This window comes from Suillus fuscotomentosus (assembly GCF_016647785.1).
Source record: "Suillus fuscotomentosus strain FC203 chromosome Unknown F5891scaffold_1, whole genome shotgun sequence".
In the NCBI taxonomy this organism is placed as follows: domain Eukaryota; kingdom Fungi; phylum Basidiomycota; class Agaricomycetes; order Boletales; family Suillaceae; genus Suillus; species Suillus fuscotomentosus.
This window is the reverse complement of record NW_024539513.1, coordinates 254,064-275,700: the sequence shown is the minus strand read 5'-3', so window position 1 is coordinate 275,700 and position 21,637 is coordinate 254,064. Positions and strand designations below refer to the sequence as shown.

The 21,637-nt window shown below is 42.9% G+C and overlaps 6 protein-coding genes across 6 annotated transcripts; 4 read left to right on the top strand and 2 right to left on the bottom strand.

The window, feature by feature from the left end:
* Positions 1-79: 79 nt before the first annotated feature.
* F5891DRAFT_938468 (uncharacterized protein) lies at positions 80-259 on the bottom strand (the record flags this gene model as incomplete). The annotated part of the gene is made up of 1 exon (XM_041374164.1): positions 80-259. A coding segment is annotated over one exon (180 nt), but the record flags the coding sequence as incomplete, so codon positions are not given.
* A 5,181-nt stretch (positions 260-5,440) lies between these two features.
* Positions 5,441-5,666, top strand: F5891DRAFT_1179711 (uncharacterized protein; the record flags this gene model as incomplete). The annotated part of the gene is made up of 2 exons (XM_041365826.1): positions 5,441-5,521; positions 5,580-5,666. The coding sequence occupies 2 exons, from the start codon at positions 5,441-5,443 to the stop codon at positions 5,664-5,666; spliced, it is 168 nt and encodes a 55-aa protein (XP_041233773.1).
* Positions 5,667-11,252: 5,586 nt separating this feature from the next.
* On the top strand, positions 11,253-12,089 carry F5891DRAFT_1179709 (uncharacterized protein; the record flags this gene model as incomplete). Its single annotated transcript, XM_041365825.1, has 2 exons — positions 11,253-11,592; positions 11,647-12,089. 2 exons carry the CDS (start codon positions 11,253-11,255, stop codon positions 12,087-12,089), a joined length of 783 nt encoding a protein of 260 aa, XP_041233772.1.
* Positions 12,090-18,206: 6,117 nt separating this feature from the next.
* F5891DRAFT_937511 (uncharacterized protein) lies at positions 18,207-18,410 on the top strand (the record flags this gene model as incomplete). The annotated part of the gene is made up of 1 exon (XM_041374102.1): positions 18,207-18,410. A coding segment is annotated over one exon (204 nt), but the record flags the coding sequence as incomplete, so codon positions are not given.
* Positions 18,411-18,429: 19 nt separating this feature from the next.
* Positions 18,430-18,588, top strand: F5891DRAFT_937559 (uncharacterized protein; the record flags this gene model as incomplete). Its single annotated transcript, XM_041374108.1, has 1 exon — positions 18,430-18,588. A coding segment is annotated over one exon (159 nt), but the record flags the coding sequence as incomplete, so codon positions are not given.
* Positions 18,589-18,999: 411 nt separating this feature from the next.
* Positions 19,000-20,615, bottom strand: F5891DRAFT_1179708 (uncharacterized protein; the record flags this gene model as incomplete). The annotated part of the gene is made up of 3 exons (XM_041365824.1): positions 19,000-19,500; positions 19,711-19,929; positions 19,998-20,615. 3 exons carry the CDS (start codon positions 20,613-20,615, stop codon positions 19,000-19,002), a joined length of 1,338 nt encoding a protein of 445 aa, XP_041233769.1.
* Positions 20,616-21,637: the final 1,022 nt, after the last annotated feature.

Below are 21,637 nucleotides of genomic sequence, written 5' to 3'. Positions count from 1 at the left end.
TGATAGTGAGTAAGACTATTTGAACTACAATAGAGCACTTACTCATAGCAATGTGGTACACTTCAGAATGGTTCATGAGTTAATAGTAGTGATCCAACATTTTTTTAGCAAGTCCAATGGCAGCACAAATTGAGAGCTGATAGTTAGTGTTATTAGAATACAATGTGAGCTTTTTGCCAATTAAATCCATTGCTGGAATGATGGTAGGGAGATTGGGTGTTGACTGCAAGAAAAACATTATTGCATCTTTGAGAATCTGGTTAGGATTCCATTTTGGTGCATTAGTAAACAATGAACAACAACTATATACCAACACCACACACACACTTTCAGAACATTTTGCAGCTGGTCTACAATTAATTATTCATGATCCAACAACTCAAGATCTCTCAAATCCAAGTCTCTTTGCTGTGTCATCACATTGACTGCTCTTTGGTGTTTTGAGATATACACAAGCATGTCAAATGTGGAATTCCAGCATGTAGCCAATTACATGGGATGTTGGTGACTAGCCTTTGCTGTTCTTGAAGAATATTGTGCCATGCAGATAGGAGTTTTATCATGGAGTGAATGACCTTGAATGTGAGCCTCCAAAGCTGTGTGATATGTTGATTAATCTATATTTTCAATTTATTCTGATGTACAGACCTTAACAAGTACCAACTTAACTGGACAAATATTCTGTTACAGGCTCTTGTGTGCATCATGCATCAAGAATTCAGTTTGTTGACAAACCTATCAATGTCATCGTCAGGCAGTACATCAGAACCCTTGGCATCACCATCTTCCATTTGCTCATTCTCACTGTGGTCATCAACATTCAGCTCATGGTTGTCATCACAGCTCTTTGGTTCATCACACTGTCAAAGGAGAGATTTTGCTACCAGATTGACCGTATGCAGGAAGCACCTCATATGGGCTGCTGTACCACCAAAATCAGGGAGTATGATTGCCATCTCTTCGAGCATGGCAGTATTATTGGCTGTATTATTGCATGTAACAATGAGGATCTATCATTTGGTGAGTTCTGTGAGTATCCACAAGAATTGTGTGCTAACCTTTCTTGTTACTCTGTAATCTTTCAGCATTTGTTCGAAGGCTGCTGCAAGCTCCTCACCCATGTGGGACTGATAGTGTCTTAGCACAATGTCCTTTCCTAACTCAGTGAGTTGAGTACTTACTTTCGTCACCTCAATAATGTTTAATGGTAAGCTTAGAGATTTGCCTTTGTGTTCAAGATGTGCTGAGAATGCTACAAGGGCACAGTGGTTTGGAGACAACCATCTGTCCATCATAAAATTGAGTTTGCCCTCATATTCCTGGTAAGATTCATTAGTCTTCCTCTTGCATCCAACTGATCTACATACATTTATCATTTTAGCAATTTGTTGTCTTATCTTCGCAAAGACCAATCTAACATTGTGTGAGACGGTCAATGGAGATGGTACAGGTAGACAACTTTTACTGGATACTACACGAAGCAAGTAACCAGCAATATATAAATGTGTTGTGGTCTTGCACAGCCTAGTCTGCTATACTTGCTAGACAAGTGTGTTCAACCCAAGGGATTAGCTATTGGAATAAGTCTTTAGTTAGTCAATTGATAAACTGTCAAAAGTCCAAGCATGAGAAACAATGTCCAAAGGCATACTTATGATGTCAAATGCCAAAGTGTTGGGTCCGATGTTTTTGGGTTTAGCAGGTTAGCAGGTTTTGGGTTTTGGGTTAGCAGGTTATAGGGAACGGTGATAGTGAGCAATATGTGGATTATTAATAGTGATGGGTATTTTAGATAAAAAGAGTGGTAATATTTTGCAATATCAACTAAGAACTATGAATTATCAGTTTTGACCACAAAGTGTCAGGATACAGCTCCCTACTACTTAGATAATGAATATGCTATGTGAAGACCAATATATAAGTAAGTTTGTAGAAATCCAGAACCCTATAGGCGAAAGTAGCGGCTGAAGATTTCAGATCTGAAGTACATGTAAATAAACATGAGGTGCTACAGATGATGGGAAAACATGTAATAGTGCTTGCTATGACACGAGTAATGTGCGAAATAATCAACTACTCACCTAGTGGGGCTAGCAAGACGAGACAGGACACAGATAGGACAAATGTGCAGGAAAATATGAGGTCTAATGCGGCTGAAACATCAGGTCCACTAGTCAAAGTGTCAGGTTACATTGGATATCATCAGGTAAATATTGTACAACAGGTATTTGATGCAATACATAAAATAGCTGAATACAAGCCTAGTGCTAGCTCGAGTGTTACAATGGTATGTAGTATTCCAGTCTCCCTGTCTTCATGAGTGACTTAAATCCCCTGTCTTTGACAATGTCAAATGGCTATAGGCTTTCTGCAACCCAATGGACAAGTTCAGCTCTGAATGCAACTATATCAGCCACAAGAATTCTCTATCTTATTGTGATCCTATTTTGTCTCAGTACAGGTATACTGATGATGCAAGTAAGTGACCTTCCCCTTGCCTTTATGTTCAAATGTGGTTGTAATTGATTCATCCTTCTGATGTCCTACAATGATCTTGGTCCAAACTTTGTCTGCATTCCTGGCTTCATTAGCAGCTTGCAATACATCATCACCCCAGCAGGACTTGATGTGTTTCCGCATATTTCCTGTGGATCGTGCATTTTTTGTTGTTGAGGAAGTGTCAAATTGTAATTTCGCATCCCTTGCCCATACACTTGAAGAAATGTGCACAACAATTGTTAATAGACTCTATAGTAGGTGTAGGGTCAAAAAATACATAGATTGGTGAAATCCATTCCTTCTTAATTGTTCTTTAGCTAATGTTAGCTTGTATTACTTGGACTAGTGAAATCAGCCTTACTGAGTTCATCCTCCGCACACTCTTCCTCATCCACACTCACTTTATCCTTATTATTGTCAGTATTCATACCCGCTCCTTCCTTGTCATCACTGATGACAATAGCATCATGATATAATACACTTTCTTCTTCCTCAGTATGAACTACTGCCCGGTTTTACTTTGCCTTCTTTGAAGATATACTACTAGCAGCACTTTTTTTATTCTTTTGTTTGTTTGATGAGTCTTCCTACTTCTCATCTAGCACAGCTTTAGCTTTGTCTGTTAGTTTTATAAATCATAAGGGCACTGTGTTTAGGTTTAGAGTTTAAGGTTTATGTGTGTTACTAAGTTTCAAAATAAATCATGTTTGCTTACATACCCACACCCCCAGAGGTACCCCCGCCCATGACTCATGTGGGTTGAGGATACCCATGCTATTTCCTAGACCCACATAATTGGTCACATCTGCTGAGTTCTTCATCCTCAGAGAATTAAGTCACTGATGAAGCTGGTGCTGGGCACTGGTGTCAGTGTGATTGAAATGTTCTGCAAGGATCTCCCATGCTTTGCAGGATGAGACTGATGAGAGTCTGATACCAATGCTCCGACTAATGCACTAAGATGACGGGTGTTACAATAACATTTAGATTTCTATTCGTTGTTCCTGTCACTTATCTAAGTGGGCTATCTGTACTATGTTTGCTATCTTTTATCTCTCATCAAGCAGGCTGTCTGCCTCTTATCTCTAACCATTTACAAGCTCTGCTTGAACATTTGCTATATAGACATATAGTTCACCAATTGTATTTAATCTACTAGGTTTTACCTGGAACTTGTCCTTCAGTAAGGCCTCCGACCTTACTGTCTCAGATCCACTATTCTGAGGAAGTCACTTACACTTGCCTTAGCCTAAACCTTTGATCTCTCATTTAAGAGAAGATCCTCATCCATCTTGCTATTAGCAGATCGTCCATTTGGACTTAGATGGCTTGACTTACCCTAGTCATAACAAAAGATTAAAGTTCTATCCTAGATGCCACCATCTGTGATGTTCCAGACACCACAACTTTGTTAACTTCCTTGATTGGAGCATTGAAGCTAGATGTGCTACCACTCATACTGCCTTTGAACACCATGGTGTCCACCCAAAGATATAAAAATAAAGATCAGTACTCCCACTGAGTTTGATGGAGACCGTGATGAATCCAAGAGGTTCATGTTGAACTGTCATGCCTACCTCAATATCAATGACAGGAGCTACAATGATGATAAAAAGAAAGTTATCTTCGCCTTATTGTTTATGACCAAGGGCAATGCTGCTGCTTGGAAAGAAGACTTCATGAGGGCCACTCAAGACCCTACAAGGTTGAATACTGCCAGAAATATCATTGGCTATGGAACCTGGGCTGCCTTTAAGGTAGAATTCAAGGATGCCTTTGGAGCTATCGATCCAAAGGGCACAGCTATGTCCAAAGTCTGGGCCCTTGAAATGAAAGGAGATCTCCAGGCCTATATCTTTAACTACCGCCTTCTTGCCCACAAAGCTGGGATAACCAAGAACATCACCAAGGTAGAGTTTTTCCATGAAGGACTAGACAAAGGTCTTTGCAACAACCTCTATCATATGGGAGAAAACCTCGATGACTTTGAAACCATTGTTCACACTTGCATCAATCTTGATAACACCTTCCAAAGGTTAAAGGTGATCAAAAGACAGGAGAACCCATCTTGGCAGAAGAAGAAAACCTTTGGGAATCACTCCCATACCCCACATAGGGATGATGCTATGGAAGTCAACCAGCTTGAAGTCAAGCGACTCTCCGAATCAGAAATGAAGAAACATCTCAAAGAAGGACAATGCTTTAACTGCAACAAAGTAGGACATCATGCCAAGGATACTACATTCCATCCACACGAAGACAAGAAGCAGAAAGCTCCTATCTGAAGGAAGACTGAGAAAGAAGAGGAGGAAAGCAGCAGTGACGAAGTCGAAAACCACTGCTTCATGGAAAGGGATTTTTAGAATGGAAGACTGCCTCGACATCAGTGCTTCCTATTCCTATACAACTTGTACAATCACTTGGAAATAAGAAAGAACTCAGAGTTCCAGCTACCCTCATTTCTGAAAAGTATATGAAAACCATCGAAACCTCTATGGTCATGGACTCTGAAGCATCAGGAAAATTTATAAGCGATGCCTTTTGCAAGTTACACAAGATCAGGACCCACAAACTTTCCAAACTATTCCCTATCATCACAGCAGATGGATTAGATGCTGCTGCTGGTCTTATTTTGTGATATTGTGTCCTTATGGTTAAAATCAATAGGAGAACCATGATAGGGAAATTTAATGTGGCCAGACTCGCAAAACGTGACAAAATTCTGTTGGGATTTCCATGGCTAAAAGCACTCAACCCAGACATCAATTGGGTAAAAGGAACACTATTGCTATGTACAACTGAATGTTCCCTAGCCCTTGAACAGAGTGTTGACTAAACCAGGAAATGCAACCAACTCCCTCCGCTATTCTCATTAGAAAGACAACCCACCACCATTACAGGAAAACCCCCCACATGGAAAGATTCCAAACTGAAGAAAGTAATGCAGGTGAAGGTGGTTACTGTTGAAACCCCTCTCCCCTCTGTAGTGGCCTCCATAGAAGAAGTCCCTGATGAAGATGATGTAGGTTTACAACTCATTGTGGTGCTATAGGCTCCAAACTGATATCTTTATGTTGTAGGTCATCCAACACCTAGTCTGCTATACTTGCAGAACAAGTGTGTTCGACCCTAAAGAGGAAGCTAGTGCAGCAAAGGTCAAGAAATGAGTGCAGAAGGTGCTGCTTAGCGGCTGATGTGAAGTGTGGTGTAGCACTCGAGCTAGTGCTGAGCTTGTATTCAGCTATTTTCTGATGCATGTCGTACACGAATCACTTTCGATGTTATCCGACACTCATCCGCTCAATCCAACATTTATCTGCTAAATCTGACGCTAATCCAATGATTTCCGTGCATCAGCCACTTCAGATCCAATATTTTCCCACACATTTGCCCTCCCTATGTCCAGTCCTGTCATATCTATCCCCACTAGGTGCGCAGTTATCAGTTTTCACATCGCTAACATTGTAGAATGTGTTATTACATGTCCGCAGTACCACATGTCTTATTACATAGGACATCGGACCCGAAAATTAGTGCTACTACTTTTGCCTACAGCACTCCGAAATTCTACATAGATACTATATATTTCACATACCTCCTTCTTACTGAGAATACCTTTCTACCTCCGAGTAGGAGGAGGTCATTAGATATCTGTAGTTCTTCACTGAATTCTGCAAATATCATCCATTCTTTATCTGAAACACTCCGAAACACTGTCAGTAACCCACTGTTCACTATCTCCGACATTCCTTTTCTAACCCAACACTAACCCAACGATATCTGACGACACCCGCTAAAATCCGCTAAACCCGAAACCTGAAAACATCGGACCCGACATTTTACCTTTGGATTTGTAATTATACCTTTGGACTTTTTTTCCCACACTTTGGACTATCTTCCTTTTCATATAACTAATTATTCTACTACCAACAGTTAACCCCTCAGGTCGAACGCACTTGTTCTGCAAGTATAGCAGACTAGGCTGTGCTAGATCATAACTATTATATTTTGCTAGACACTCACTTCATGTAGTGTCCAGCAAAAGTTGTTTACCTACAGTGGGAAAGCAGTGGGTGCATGCGCAGGACTGAAGTGGTGGCCAATAGCTGAAGGTGCAGGAAAGTGTGGCTGTGAAGTGGCTGCAGCGTGGGTGGTTCAGATGATAATAGAGATGATAGATAATAGAAATAGACGTAAAGTGGAACAGTAATGGATGCGGTGTGGGCAGTAAACAGATATGAATTGCCAATAGCTACCAACTGTAGGCTAATGGGAGTTGCTACTGGGACGTCCAGAAAACCAAGCTACTGAATAATATGTACTGCTACCTCTTAAGTATGGTGCTAAGCGCTGTCATGCAGAACCGAGCCAACATGCTACCAAGTAAGGTATGTAAAGCTATATGTAAAATAAGGGTCTATGATGAAATAAAGGTAGTGTGATGCAGAAATGGTCTAATATGTAAATATAATCATAGAATAATGTACCATTGGGTTGGTTGGACATGGACAGATAGTTGGAAATGTCAGCCGATGAAGTGCAAGAAAGCGTGGTTAAGTGTGGCTGTGTGCATGCATGGGAATGCTGCGGCCATCATGGGAAAGTAGCGGCTGATGCGTGCAGGTCATGGGAAAGCTGCACTTCACATAGTAAAGCAATAGGATGCTGAGGGATACTGCAAAAATAGCCTCTACGAGGCTACAAGGACTTCCAGTCCTACAACGACCCCCCTCCTCTCATGCCTGACCAAGACGACGACCAACCTGACTATGACACCAAAGAGGATGTATGGTCTGAGAACTTCGCTCCCACTGTCAACAATGTCTCCACCTACGAGCTAAACGACGATGAGGTCCTCATTGAGTATGCCTCAGATGGATCTCAAGTATAAGTAATTGAGGAAGTATTGTTAGATACTCCACTCACCTGTGATGGTACATCAAAGACAGAGCAAGCATATGAAAAAATCAGTAATAAAGCCTAGGAATTCGCTATTGCAGGAGAAACGGAGAAAAGGAAGAAGAGTTTTGAGGAACTCGTCCCATCTTATTTGCATACCTATGCTGACATCTTTGCAAAGGATGGCCTCAACAAACTCCCTCTAGAGCAACCTGGTATTGACCATTGTATTGACCTGAAACCAGGATTTGTCCTGAAAATGTCTAAAATCTATCCTTTATCTGGCAAAGAACAAGAAGCAGTGAAAGTGTTTATTGAAGAAAACACAAAGAAAGGATTCATAGTCCCTTCAAAATCTCAAGCAAGTGGCTTCTTCTTTGTAGGAAAGAAGAGTGGAGAACTATGTCCCTGCCAAGACTACCACTACCTCAATGACTGGACAGTATGCAATCAGTATCTGCTCCCCCTACCAAAGTTCCTTATCGAACGCCTCCATGATGTGCAATATTTTACTAAGATCAATGTTTGATCTGGTTACAATAAGATTCAAATACATCCTAGTGACAGATGGAAAGCTGCATTCACTACTGAGGAAGGTTTATTTGAACCAACTGTTATGTTCTTCAGTCTCACAAACTCACCCGCCACCTTCCAAAGCTATATGAATAATTGCTTCCAACCAGAAATCAATCAAGGATGGTTGGTCATTTATATGGATGACCTTCTGATCTTTTCAAAGGATCTAGAAGAGCATCACCAAAGAACAAAATGGGTCTTGGATATTTTATGATGGGAGCAGTTGTTTGTTAAACCAGAGAAGTGTGTCTTTGATGCCAAGGAGGTGGAGTACCTAGACATGATCATTCATCCTGGAGAAATAGGCATGGAGCATGCCAAAGTGGAAGGAATTGAGTGATGGCCAACCCCCACCAACATAAAAGAGACACACTCATTCCTCAGTTTCTGCAACTTCTATCAAGTATTTGTCGTCCACTACTCCAACATAGCATGGCCACTGATAGATCTTACCAAGAAAGACCATGCCTTCCAGTGAACAGCTGCCTGCCAGAAATCATTTAACTCTCTCAAACAATGCTTCTTATCCCAACCTGTCCTATGAAACCCAGATCCTACCAGACAGTTTGCTATTACCACAAATGCTTTTCTTGCAGCAACTGGAGCAGTCCTCCTTCAGACCAATGAAAATGGATTATATCACCCATGTGGCTACCTCTCCCAGTTCTTCAATCCCGCTGAAAGAAATTATGAGATCTTTCATTGAGAACTGCTTGCAGTAATCCGCGCCCTCAATGAGTGGTGCCATTATCTAGGAGAAAGCCCTCATCTAGTGATTGTCTTCACCAATCATATGAACCTCTTATATTTCTGCACTGCCCAAAAGCTCTCTAGACGGCAGGCACACTGGCAACTAACCCTCTCAAACTTCGACCTTAAGTGTCATCATGTCCCAGGAATCAAACTCATGGCCCCAGACACCTTATCTCGATGACCAGACCACAGCCTTGGGAAAGATGACAATGAAAACAAGATTCTTTTACCTGACTCGATGTTTATTTGACTACTGGACAATAAGCTTAGCACCACTATCTCTACTGATTCCCTTCTTAATCTCATCTTCACTACTGCTTGTGACACCTTGAGTGGAATATGCCTCTCATCTATGAAGTCTGCCCTGTCGGACTGGAAACTTGATAGCGGTGTCCTCTTTTATAAGAATAGGGCGTATGTTCCCCCTACACAGTGCCATGATATCCTTTTACATCACCATGACCATCCCACAGTGGCCCCAGCTGGTTCAAAACGGAGGAGCTTATTAAATGTGATTATTGGTGGCCTGCTATGGGCACCTTCATTCATAAATATATTGACGGCTGCGCTCTCTGCCAGCAAATGAAGGCTGACACTCACCCAACCACCCTGCCCCTGGTTCCCATCCCATCCTCCACCACCCGTCTATTCTCTTAAGTCTTGGTCAATCTGATCACCAACCTTCCACCTTCCCATGGTTTTGATTCTGTCATGGTCATGGTAGACCATGGCTTTATGAAGGGAGTAATTATTACTCCTTGCAACAAGAATATCACCTCAGAAGGAGTAGCCAAACTTTTCCTCAAAAACATCTTCAAGCATTTTGGACTCCACAAAAAAGTGATTTCTGATTGAGGACCATAGTTTGTCTCCAAATTCTCTAGAGAACTAGCTTGCCTTCTTGGATATTGTTACAAGTAACATCGGCTACATGGCCCCCCTATCATTTTTCCCCTTCGTCCTCGCCCTCGTATGCCTCTGGCTCGTACTTCTCTACCGACTATCCGTTGACCGGATCCTCGGGACCGTTCCCGTCCCTCATCCCCCTCCTATCGCACCAACGTGCGCACGTGCCTTCGGGCTATGACTCGTTCTGACTCGTGCCACCAATGTGGCTTTCCTTATCTTGTCTTATCTTTCCTCTGACTCATGTGTGCTGCGCATTGTATCATTTACCGTTGGCTCGTTCCAACGTTTCTCGGTCTCATTCCGCATTCGACCTCACATCACTAATCAGGCTCTGCTACCAGCGTACCTATACCCTTTCCGTTTCCCCTTTGCCCTTACCTACAGTACGGTAGCCTTGCCCTTAACCCTTTCCACTTAGTATAAGTAGTCGGTCACTCTGTACTAGATTCCCTAACTTGAATCTACTCAATCTTCCCTCGAACATACTTCCCTCTGAAGCCCCCTCAGCTTCAGTCTCTAGTATCTTTTCTTAGGTGCTCATCGCGCCTAAGTCTACCTCGATCGACTACTCATCGTTCGGACAAGACTGTCCTTACTTTGAGAACGTCAGTAACTTTGAAGACATCCGTCTTAGAAGTCACGTGACACGCGTGTCTCTGATATCTGCCGACTCGTTGTCGCCAGTCTCAGTCGCTACACCGGACTCTTCCGGTTACGTCACAAACGTTAGCGGACGACGCCCCTCTTAGGGCTCCGCATAACAGATCTATTTGAGTGCGTAACAGATATCAGATTGCTACTTCCACCGCCTACCACCCCCAGACTGATGGACAGACCGAATGACTTAATCAGGAGCTAGAAACCTACCTATGGATCTACTGCAGGACCAACCCTCTAGAATGGTCAGACCATCTTCCTGTCACTGAATTCATCCATAAACATCACAAGCACAAAACCAGACCTACCTCCCCTTTCTTCTTAATGATGAGCTATGAACCACAAGAGATTCCCCATATCCTACCTTCCTCCGACACCCCTGCTGCCAAAGAACGACTTAAGTCCCTGCAAAAAATATGTGAAGAAGCTATCTTTTGCCATAATATTGCCATGCAGCAAATGGCAGAAAGATTGCGAAAAAAGAAGTATTCTCCCTGGAAGATAGGAGATAATGTATGGCTTACAGCTGTCAATCTCCTAACCACACTCCCATCTAGGAAACTTGCACCTAAGTGATACAGACCATTTCCCATAACAGTGATCTTATCCTCCATCACCTTCTTCTTAAAGCTTCCAAAATAATGAAAGGTTCATCCCACATTCCACGCTTCTGAACTATCATCCTATCATGAAACGGAGATACATGGACCGAATTATGAAGAACGTCCACCCGATATAGTCAATGGTGAAGAAGAATACAAAGTAGAAGCCATTCTCAGCCACAGGGGTGCAGATAAACGAAGATGCTATCTTGTATCATGGGTCAGATACTCCTTCAGAGATAACAAATAGATCCCTGAAGAAAACCTGCGGAGTTCCAAAACCCTTCTAGCTGCCTATAAGAAGAGGCACAAGCTGAACTAGAAATAATCAGCTCCTACCTACAAAACCAACTAGACATGACTCCTCCCCAAACACCTTTGCCTACTGAATCCACCACTTCCCACCTCTCATTACACAACACATTCTACAAGCAAAATATTATCAATGTCGAAGATGATGTCATTATAGAAACCACCCTACTCTCCCTTGCTCATGCTGAAGAGCTAGAAAAACAATTAGCAAAAGAACCCACTCATTTAGCTGCTCCAATCCTGTCCCAGATCCATATCATACACACTACCAGTTCACTCAAGCTTAAGCTCAATAACATCAACGATGATGCCCTCAGGCTCTCATGCCAACACCTCCAGAGACACAGTTGCTCTCTTACTATTCAGCTTCTTCTTGGTTCTTTTAGTGATGTCTGTAAAACAGTTATATGAACTATTGAAGAATGAAACACAACCCAAGTTGGTCACCCACCAAGTGCTACTATTAGCACTGCCTCTGCTAGCATATCTGCTACATATCAGGCTAGAGAAGATCATCAGCCACTACCCATTCCTCCACCTAACAAAGTCTACCAGAGAAAGACCTGTGGAGGAGCAGTTGTCTGTGAAGTGACTAAGACAAAGTCCTCCAAGGGAAAGAGGCACAAGACAATTGACCTCACCACCGACCCCACTACTTCCACTATCACAGTAAAACAACCCAACCTATCCGCTGATAACTTTATATGTCATCTCTGTAAGAACCTTGGCCACCGTCACAAGAACTGCCCCAAGTACCACTGCCAGGTATGCCAAGCTCACACACCAGGGCACTTTTCCATTTACTGTCCCTATGCTCCAAAGAAGGACCAATTTCCATTGGTCTACACCGACGAAGGATTTTATGATGCCTTGGCTGAATAGGAAGCCAGGGAGGACCAGAAGCTTGAGGAAGAAATAGAATGTGCCCATCAAGAGTATATGATGCAGATGGAGGAAGACAATATTATATTCCATAACACTGACACTGACCCCATCTATTACACCAACCAGGATAATTGAAGTTGTAGCCAGTGACTTCAACCATAACAACAGGGTAATGTTACAATAACATTCAGATCCCTATTCATTTTTCCTATCACTTACCTAAGTGGGCTGTCCACGCTATGTTTGCTATCTCTTATCTTTCATCAAGCGGGCTGTCTGCCTCTTATCTCTAAGAGTCTGTTCGGGCACCCTTGTTTACGCAAATTTGGATTTGACTCACGCAAAATGTTGGTCTAGGTGATTTGCTGGTCACAATGTTACATACATAGATCAATCACAATCACTGGCATGTCCATTACTCAATGACAGTCCATCTATCTACACAACACTCACAGGATGTCATGTGGTCACAAAAGTGCTCGTGGTGGTTTAGAAGCAATGGAATCAAAGGATTGATGTATATGGACTGAAGCAGATGAAACTTTACTCATCAAGTATATCACTGCCAACTGCCCCAAAGGTGAGGATGGCATGAACTTCAACAAGACATTCTGGGTCTCTATTGCTGATAGCATGGCAAACCATACCTACTCAGGTGTACCCAAGACACCGATTGTGTGTCAATTGAAATGGGCACAGGTGCATGCTATCTCACTCTTGATCAGTCGAACCTTCACTGATGAACTTCTAGCTCCGAAGTCTATATGATGTAGTCCACAAAGTGGCTAACACATCTGGATTGTCTTGCAGCTTGGAGAATGGAGCCTCAATTACTACAGAGTCAGAAAGTATGTAGGCAGACTTTGTCAAGGTATGGTAACTCGACTCTGCACAGCACTATGCTAATGAGTACTACGTACCAATAGAAAAACCCCAAAGCCAAGAGCCTCAAGGACAAAGGGTGGAAGCACTACGACTCATTGAAGGGTCTCATCTCTGTCAAAACTGCAAACAACCACTCCTTTTTCGCCACCAGCATCACATAGTGCTCTAACTTGAACATCGCCAATATTCCTTCACACTCTAACAATAATGCAGTCGCCTCTTCTTCCTTCGATGAAGTCCACATGTCAGATCTTGGAGATGCCCTTGATGGGCTTGAGTTTAGTGCCATGGTGCAGGCTGGTCCTGAGTGCATGACTGTTGTCGCTGACTCAGATCCTCAAATGGGCCCTACCAGTGATACCAACTCCCACTTGATGCATCCATCTTCCCTAGTGTGCCATCATCAACTGCTTCTGGCAAATGGAAAACTATCGACGACGATGATAGCACACTCGCTGTTGTCCATCCTGCATATCCGACAAAGTCAGGAGATTCAGGAAAATCAGCATGCCTGTCAATGCCATTGGCCCTCCAGCAGATGGGGTCTGATATTCGAGGCCTCAATTCAATGTTTGAGCGTTGTAGGGATTCATTTCTGGCTGGGCTGGTAGAGACTGTTTTTACCTTACCTTATGTTGGCACTTTTGTAGCTTACATAATCAAGTTATCTTTTCACCATTTACCAGTATGAGTCTGAGAGATCAGCAAGTTTCTATCATATTTCCTATCCTCTGAGCCTTGAGCTTGGTCCAGAAACCCTTTAGGGTCAAATAGCAGCTAGGTTCTGCAAGACCCAACATTGTTCAGACTTACCATCTGAATTGTTGTACCTTCAGCATGCGACTCATGCTTTCGAGGCCAATGCCTCAAATGCCTCTGCACGATGTGTGGATCCTATTCCCTTACATAGGCAGAAGGCAGTGGCGCAATTGCAGACTGAGGACTTGGAGGATTATCAGTTGCTCAATGTATTGAATAAGTTTCAGAGTGACATCGCCATCATTGACATCTATCTCACTATCAAAAAACCTAGTCTTAGAAAGTTGTTTTTGGACCAGCACTCAAAGTAGTAGTGCGCCCCGATACTAGCATTCAATAGCTCAATGTAATATCACCGCATTTCGACATACAACTATGATAATGTTTCTGTGATTGCTTGTGCGCCCCTCTGAACTCTTTCCTTATTGTAATCTTCTCACATCTCGCCAGCAATACGGTCACAATGAAGATTTGCGTGAGAATGTGCTTGTTCAGTAGGAGGACTATCAGCAAGGCTTTCAGTATCAGTGAGGAGATGCTCATCTAACACAGTTGTGATACTCCATCATGTCGTTTAAATCGTTGTAGGAATTAGAGTCCTTGTGGCCTTGTAAAGGCTATTTTTGCGTTGTCCCATAGGTCCTCACATTGCGCGCGCTAACACTAATGTGGCAGTGCATCTTTCTGCTATCGGCCGACAACTGCGGCTCACATGTATATTGGACCATAACAGCTTTTACTCAGCCCCATCATGCATCCTTATCCTATCCTATCCATGTCCTCCGCTGGTCTATCGGTGTGTATTTCACTTGTTTTGGAATAGACTGACCATATTTCCGACGCTAATTCAGTTTATATCACTATTACTTTCGTCATGGACCCTTATTACCTACAGCCGCTACCTACTCAGCTCTGAATAGCGCTTCGGCACGTCCTCATATATACTTGTACTTACGAATTTCATGTATCTCTTATCTCCCATATAGAATCCATCACTCACTTGCACGCATTACCATCTGAACCAAAAGTCTAAACTTCATGTCAACTGCTGCGCATATCTATCGGCCTTACACGTCATTCTGTCAGCTTCTTGCTTCCGTAGTCATTGTGCTACTTATGAATCCACTGTCCTCGTCACTTCGCCGCTTGGCCGCTTTGTAGTAATACTTTGCAGGCGCTCGCATATCTTCCCACATGGCTGTGCTTTATCGCACGTTAACGTATCTTTGGCTGCTCAACCTCATTCCGCACCTGCGTCAACAGGTGGCTCACTTGCACTCGCATCGCATCACGTTCACATTCATGTTCCATCCATTCTCAACCACCCTTATTAGTTTCAGTGATTTCCCTCCACTTTTATATAGAGGAATCATTCTCAGTAGCAATCCCCTTGGGCCTAATCATATACTCATGTCCAGAGGTCTATTTGAGTTTTACCCCACTTCACTCTTTCTTCCCCTTTCACCCCTTCTCATCTAGCTATCATTCCTCACACACATCGTGAACTCGGATGACATTATGCACGAGGCACAATGCAGGAGGGATGCATACTTGGATTCCCATGGCATACTCTGGCAGAAGGAGAAGTATGCGGAACCGGCACTTGACAACACCAAAAATGCACTCAACAATGTTTCGGAGCATGCCGTGACATAAATTAAATAGCTCTTTGCGGTTGCTGAGGTTTATATAACAATGTGAACATAAGTATATGTACTGACACTCGTGGAACACACTTACAAAACATTGGCCCGACCCCATTCTGCAAGATGGTAGCACACACCCCAATATGGGACTAGTAGCTCATCACACAAGCCAAATCCAGCATTGGCAAGGTAGTATTTTCCCTTGGGGATGGTGAAGTCAGTAGTGCGGGCATCATGGTAGAGACAGGCGTCTGAAGCAGATCCTCCCCAGCCGCTCAGCATGTAGGTGAAGGATAAATTGAAGGAACACATGGCAAGGCAGTTTTGGGAGAATTCCCTTTGCAGTCCCAGGCAGCATGGTGATCCTTGCCGAAAGGATGGCACGCAATGTGCATGTCATCAATAGCACCAATAGCATCTGCAAAAAAAATGGAAAGAACTTTGGGTGTCAAACAATTTCGACAGGAGGAGGGCCATCTGCATCAGGGAGTCAGACATATATGGTATATATTGGCAGAGAAGAGAATGCAAAGAGAATCTGTTTGAAATATCTTGAAAAAACATTGTGTTAGTGAGTTGCAGGAAAGCGGCAGTGTACATACTTTGATATTGTCTCATTTGATCACTGAAAGCATTCACCAATGTGACAAATTGAGAGACCTGTAACAGACGCATACAGGAATATAGCGAGTTGCTCCTCCAGTGGCACATGCTTTAAGTCTCTGCATCCTGCTTGTCGAAGCAGATTGATAAGGACATAAAATATGTGCTTGTGAACTCCGAGCTTGCATCAGATGCATTCTGGATGTCCAGTAAGTAACTCAGTGACCCAGGCAGTCCCTGATAAGGCGGAAGTGTGATATGGTTGCTTATTGTAGTGTGTATTGGAATAGGCCTCAAGTGCAGTTGCTGTTGCATTGACCACTGTGATCACCGTGTGCAGAGCTTGCATGGTGGCATACATAATCCATGATAGGTACTTTTGGACATCCTCCTCTGTGTTACCAGACCCATCGTCCAGTATGTCTTCTGCCTCAGTCTGAGCAGGGTCATAATTGACTAAGTCTGTGTCACAATCAGGATTGTCATGAGGCATCATGCTGGTAGTACACTAGTAGTAGACATTATCAGTGTGACAATCTCATTCAAGTTCCGACCATCACCTAAGCCAAAATTTTGTATGAGTCAGATCCTAATTTGCATAAACAAGGGTGCCTGAACAGACTCTAACCATTTACAAGCTCTGCTTGAACATTTGCTATATAGACATGTAGTTCACCAATTGTATTCCTCACTTTAATCTACTGGGTTTTACCTGGAATTTGTCCTTCAGTAAGGCCTCCAACCTTACTGTCTCAGATCCACTATTCTGAGGAAGTCACCTACACTTGCCTTAGCCTGAACCTTTGATCTCTCATTTGAGAGAAGATCCTTGTCTGTCTTGCTATTAGCAGATCGTCCATTCAGACTTAGACAGCTCAACTTACCCTAGTCATAACAATGGGTAATAAGATATCTGGCCTTGATGTCGCTTAATAACCATTCATGCATTGCAGCCTATTCAGCAGCTGTGATGTTGAGTGGATGGGCATGGATGAGCATGAAGGATGGGGTCCCAAGGATATCAGTGGGGTCAAGATTTTTGTTGACATGACACCACAGATCCTCATAGGCAAGAGCATACTGCATCTTTGTTGACCATCCTACATAATTTTCTGATCCCAGTAGCTCAGGAATATGATCAATTTTCCTATAGTGATACCACTATAGAAGGAGAATGAGATGAAGTGATGTATATGAGCAGTGGACAGGCACAGGTAGAGATTTCTGTCTTGTAGTTCTGTCTGATGGCTCTTATTGAGCCAGGGCTCACAACCTATAGAACTTTAGAACTAGGACAAAGTCTAAAGACAAGACACAATGAGACAAGTATGGCATGCAGAAAACATTGAACATACCTCAGTGTTGTGAACAGAAGCACTGAGGTATAAATAGAATGAGAAGAAACAATCATAAAGTATATGTATAAAGTCAGTGATATAAAAGGTAATCTAATAAAGGTTGTGACATCATTGAATATCAACAGTCATATCTATGGTGGTAGCAGGCCTCATAACCTATTACAGCCATTTGCAGAACACTAGGCCAAAATTTTCTCACTACATACATTCGGCAATAAGTCGGGACAACAAATTTTTAACTTCTGACGTGTAACTTGATCATATATCCTTTGCACTCCGACCATAGCTCCAATAGGAAATGTGAGAACAGTTGTGCACAAAAGCCAAACAAAGCCACATGACTCACTGATGCGAAGCGTGATGCTTCCCTTCATACAATGGGATGATACATATCCAACAAACGAAAACAAGTTGCTCTACAAATGAGCTTGCTAAATGTCAAGGACCTAACAATTCGTCATTACACTGGGATTAGTGAGCGGTCATTGTGATATCTTCGGAAGGTGTATCGGGAGACTGGCAAAGTTGTGAGGACACCAGTTTGTGCAGGTTGACCCCGCATCCTAGATAGTCTCAATGCAAACGTGAGTTATTACTTATTCTCAGTACTACTTATATGTTATCTCTCAGTTCCTTGAGGTGTGTATTGAACAACAACCAGATATCTACCTCACTGAGATGCAAGATCAACAGGAGACTTGTAGTGTCGAAGTTTCAATTGCAACAATTTCCAGAACAATACATAGGTGAGGGTTTACATGGAAGAAGGTATGTCATCACTCATGTCCTTACTGATATGTTTGATTCAATACAGTACTATCTAGGTTACACGCCCTTCTGTCGAATGTGATGAAGATGACTGAGCTGCCTATAAGATGATTGTGGGGGAGCATTTCCAGCCAGAGCACCTTGTATTTGCAGACAAGAGTAATTTCAACAGGGTTTTATTTCGCTGTGATTTTGCTTGGGCTCCTATTGGAAAGCATGCACAACGGCAGGATTTTTTCATACGTGGCAAAAGGTACTTTTGCAGAAACTTTCTCATCAGTGCCTTGACATTTTGTTAGATATTCAATTCTTCTGGCTCTGTCACTTGACGGTATCCTCCACTTGGAGGTTTTAGATCATTCATTCTCTGGTGAAAAATTCATGGATTTCGTTGCTGGTGTACTGGACCAAATGCAGCCCTGGCCCATGCCAAACTCGGTGTTGGTCATGGACAATGCAAGTATCCATAAAGTTTAAGGTATTTGTGAGATGGTTGAAGAGCAGTACATTATCCTTATTTCCTGCTCAAACAATCCTGATTTCCCTTTTTTTTTGTAGTGGCATGCGGCTCCTGTACTTGCCCTCTTACTCACCTGATTTAAATCCTATCGAGGAGGTGTTTTCAGCTATCAAGGCATGGCTTCAGTCAAACCGTGACTATGTACTTGGGGAAACCAAGGGTCCAGCTTGTGATCCATACGTGTTGATATGGGAAGCTGTATATGGTGTTGTCATGAGCGAAAAGGCTTATGGCTGATACAAGCATAGTGAATACATTGCATAGAGAGCACACTTTTTATTGATTTTGTGCAAGTACCTGGTGGGCGTGTTGAAACTACCAGTGGTGCTATTTTACTAAGTGATTAGTTTGTATCGCTGATTCACAACTTAGGTCAGGAATTCTCCACCCCCCTCAGTCTTGTCATTGCTCTCATACTCATTGTACTCGCCGCTTCCATACTCTGATTCTCCTTCCTGCCACAAATCATCTTCAATCTTGATAGCACACTCCTTCCCTTTGTTCTGAGTCCCTGCACTAAAAGCCTCTGGCTCCTCGTATGAACTGATGAGTCTAAGGAGCAGCAGAATGATCTGTTTAGCGTAATTGCAGAGTATTCTGGCCTGCTTTTGCCCCATATCGCCAATGACACTCAACACATCCTTAGGTAAGAGCATTACTTGGCTCAAAAAAACCACCCCTGCATCTAGCAGGGATGTTTCAAGCTCACGAATCCGCAGTTCTGGTTTTTTGGCATCAATCAGCGCAAGCAACACCCCAATTTTTGAGTAGTCTGGCAGTGTTGTGCTAGGGATCTGGGGCACAAACTTGAAGGGGCACTGTTGTGGAAGCAGTGGAGGACTAGGAGTCTTTGATGTGGGGATCTGCATCTAGGATGCGGAAGCTATGGTAGGTTTGGCCGTTATATTTTGTATGGTGACATGGACTTCAGGTGATGATCCCGACCTCGAGTGATGAGGTTTTTTGTTGGCTGGGCCACAGTCAAAATTGAGGCAGTGAGGTGGGTTGTAAATTGTTGCGTGACCGAGAGCCTAAAAGGTTTTTTTTTTTCTGCATGCATGGACATGAAAGTAACTTACAATTTTTTTAGCCCAGAGAGTCATCTTGGCATGATTGAGATGATGATGGTTATCATAGCCATTGGTGCAATCTATGAAACAATGGCCACAGTGAAGCTCACATTGAATGTGGCACTCAAGCTGTTTGTACACTTTGAGCTGCATGGAATCCTCCTCGGTCACTGGGGGAATATCATCTTCGCGCGTCCTCTTTTTCGCTTTGGTGGTAGTCTGTTTGGCCTTGGAGTAACTGTAAGTAATTTTTGATTGATGCGACATGAATAATCACTTGCTGCTGCATTTTTTACCTCTAAAGCAATGACTCTTGTACACGCATTGGACACTTTGTGACAAAATCGATCCATAGCAATACCAAATGCTTCTGCATTGTTTAGGTGAGAAGCTTTACTGTTATCACCCATGAACTTATACACAAGCTGGACTTCTTCAGGAGCATCGAGGTATGCAAGAACGCGACTTTTGAAGTCATCCCAAGGCATGTCAGTCTCGCCACGAAATCCACACTTCATGTCACCCATGATAATGTCAATGTCAAAACTAAAAACTCCAGGGCATGGTTCAGGGTTTAGTCGCAGTCTCACTGATACTTGGGATGATGCTGGGGCTTTTGATGATGCCTGGGACAGTTCTGGGGTTGGAGGGTACTCTGGAGCTGGAACTTCTGGTTGCATCCTCGCCAGTCGCATTGGAAGATACTGTTGGTATGGAGGCTGATGAATGAAGTGCAGTGGATAATACTGATGCTGCAAAGGTGGCGGATAGTGCTGTGGTATGTGCGGCATTTGCAGATAATGTTGTATGAAAGGTTGCTGATGATGTGCTGGCAGCTGTGGATACTGATGATGATACTGATGCAGGTTGTGAATATTGCCTGTGCCAGACTGGCTTGGAGGGGTACTTGACATAGTAAGTGAGGATGGGCAAGTGAGGATGGGCTTGCAGTTCTTATAGTTTTTTTTCACAGTATTACACAATAATATTTACATATCCATATGCCTGCAGCACACCATCCGTCGGGACAAAAAATGGTTGCTATTTTTTATGAGTCAATCTTACTGTCAGGTTCGAAGTGCATGGACCATGCTTGATAATATATACATGTCTGTATGAATTACCTAATCACTCATCTTCTTCAATAATGCCCAAGTCAACACCCATAACTCCCCCAACAAGAGGCCTTGTCCTCCCCTCTCCCACTTCTCTGTCCAAAGCCTCTTTTTCTTATAAGATGACAGTGGGTAGTGAAGTCTCCAATGATACACTGAAACTGTGCGCCGATTTGTTCAGTTCCAACTATGGTATTTGGGGCAACCAGGCAGCTACAATCTCCAAATTTACTGTAGCTGGTGAGTAATTGATATGTTGATCATTGACCATCGCTGAATTATTTACACAGGGAAAAAGGTCAAGATGACCGGTGCAAACTACGATCCCAATGTTTGTCTCACCTGGAGAGTAGTGTTTTGGTAACCTGTTACATCCAAGTTGGCCCACTTGAGAGTGAGCATCCTCAAGTTTATGGACACACATTTGCCACAGTCTGGGACTATGGTGAAAACAAAGGTAGCTATCTCAATTTATTGCAAAGCTCACCTTCTGATTTTGTTAAGTTGGCTGGGTGATGCAGCTTGTCGTTGATGCAGCAGTCCATCAGTGTTACATTGCAATCCACCTCTTGCAAACTCTGAAGTGACATTCGTTATTTTCCCGCGTTAACATTGTTGGTCTTGTCTTGTCTCACCCCGCTGCTTGCAATGCTTTGGCAAAATATGCTTGTGAGTCATCACCCTGGTCCCTCACTATATTCAGATATTATAACTAAAATTATGAAGCTGCTAATATCAAAGACGTTGAATTGGACTTCATCCATCAACATGCAAAGGGCATGTCGGAAATTTCCAAAGGTGCCTTGCAAGGGACCCCTCTT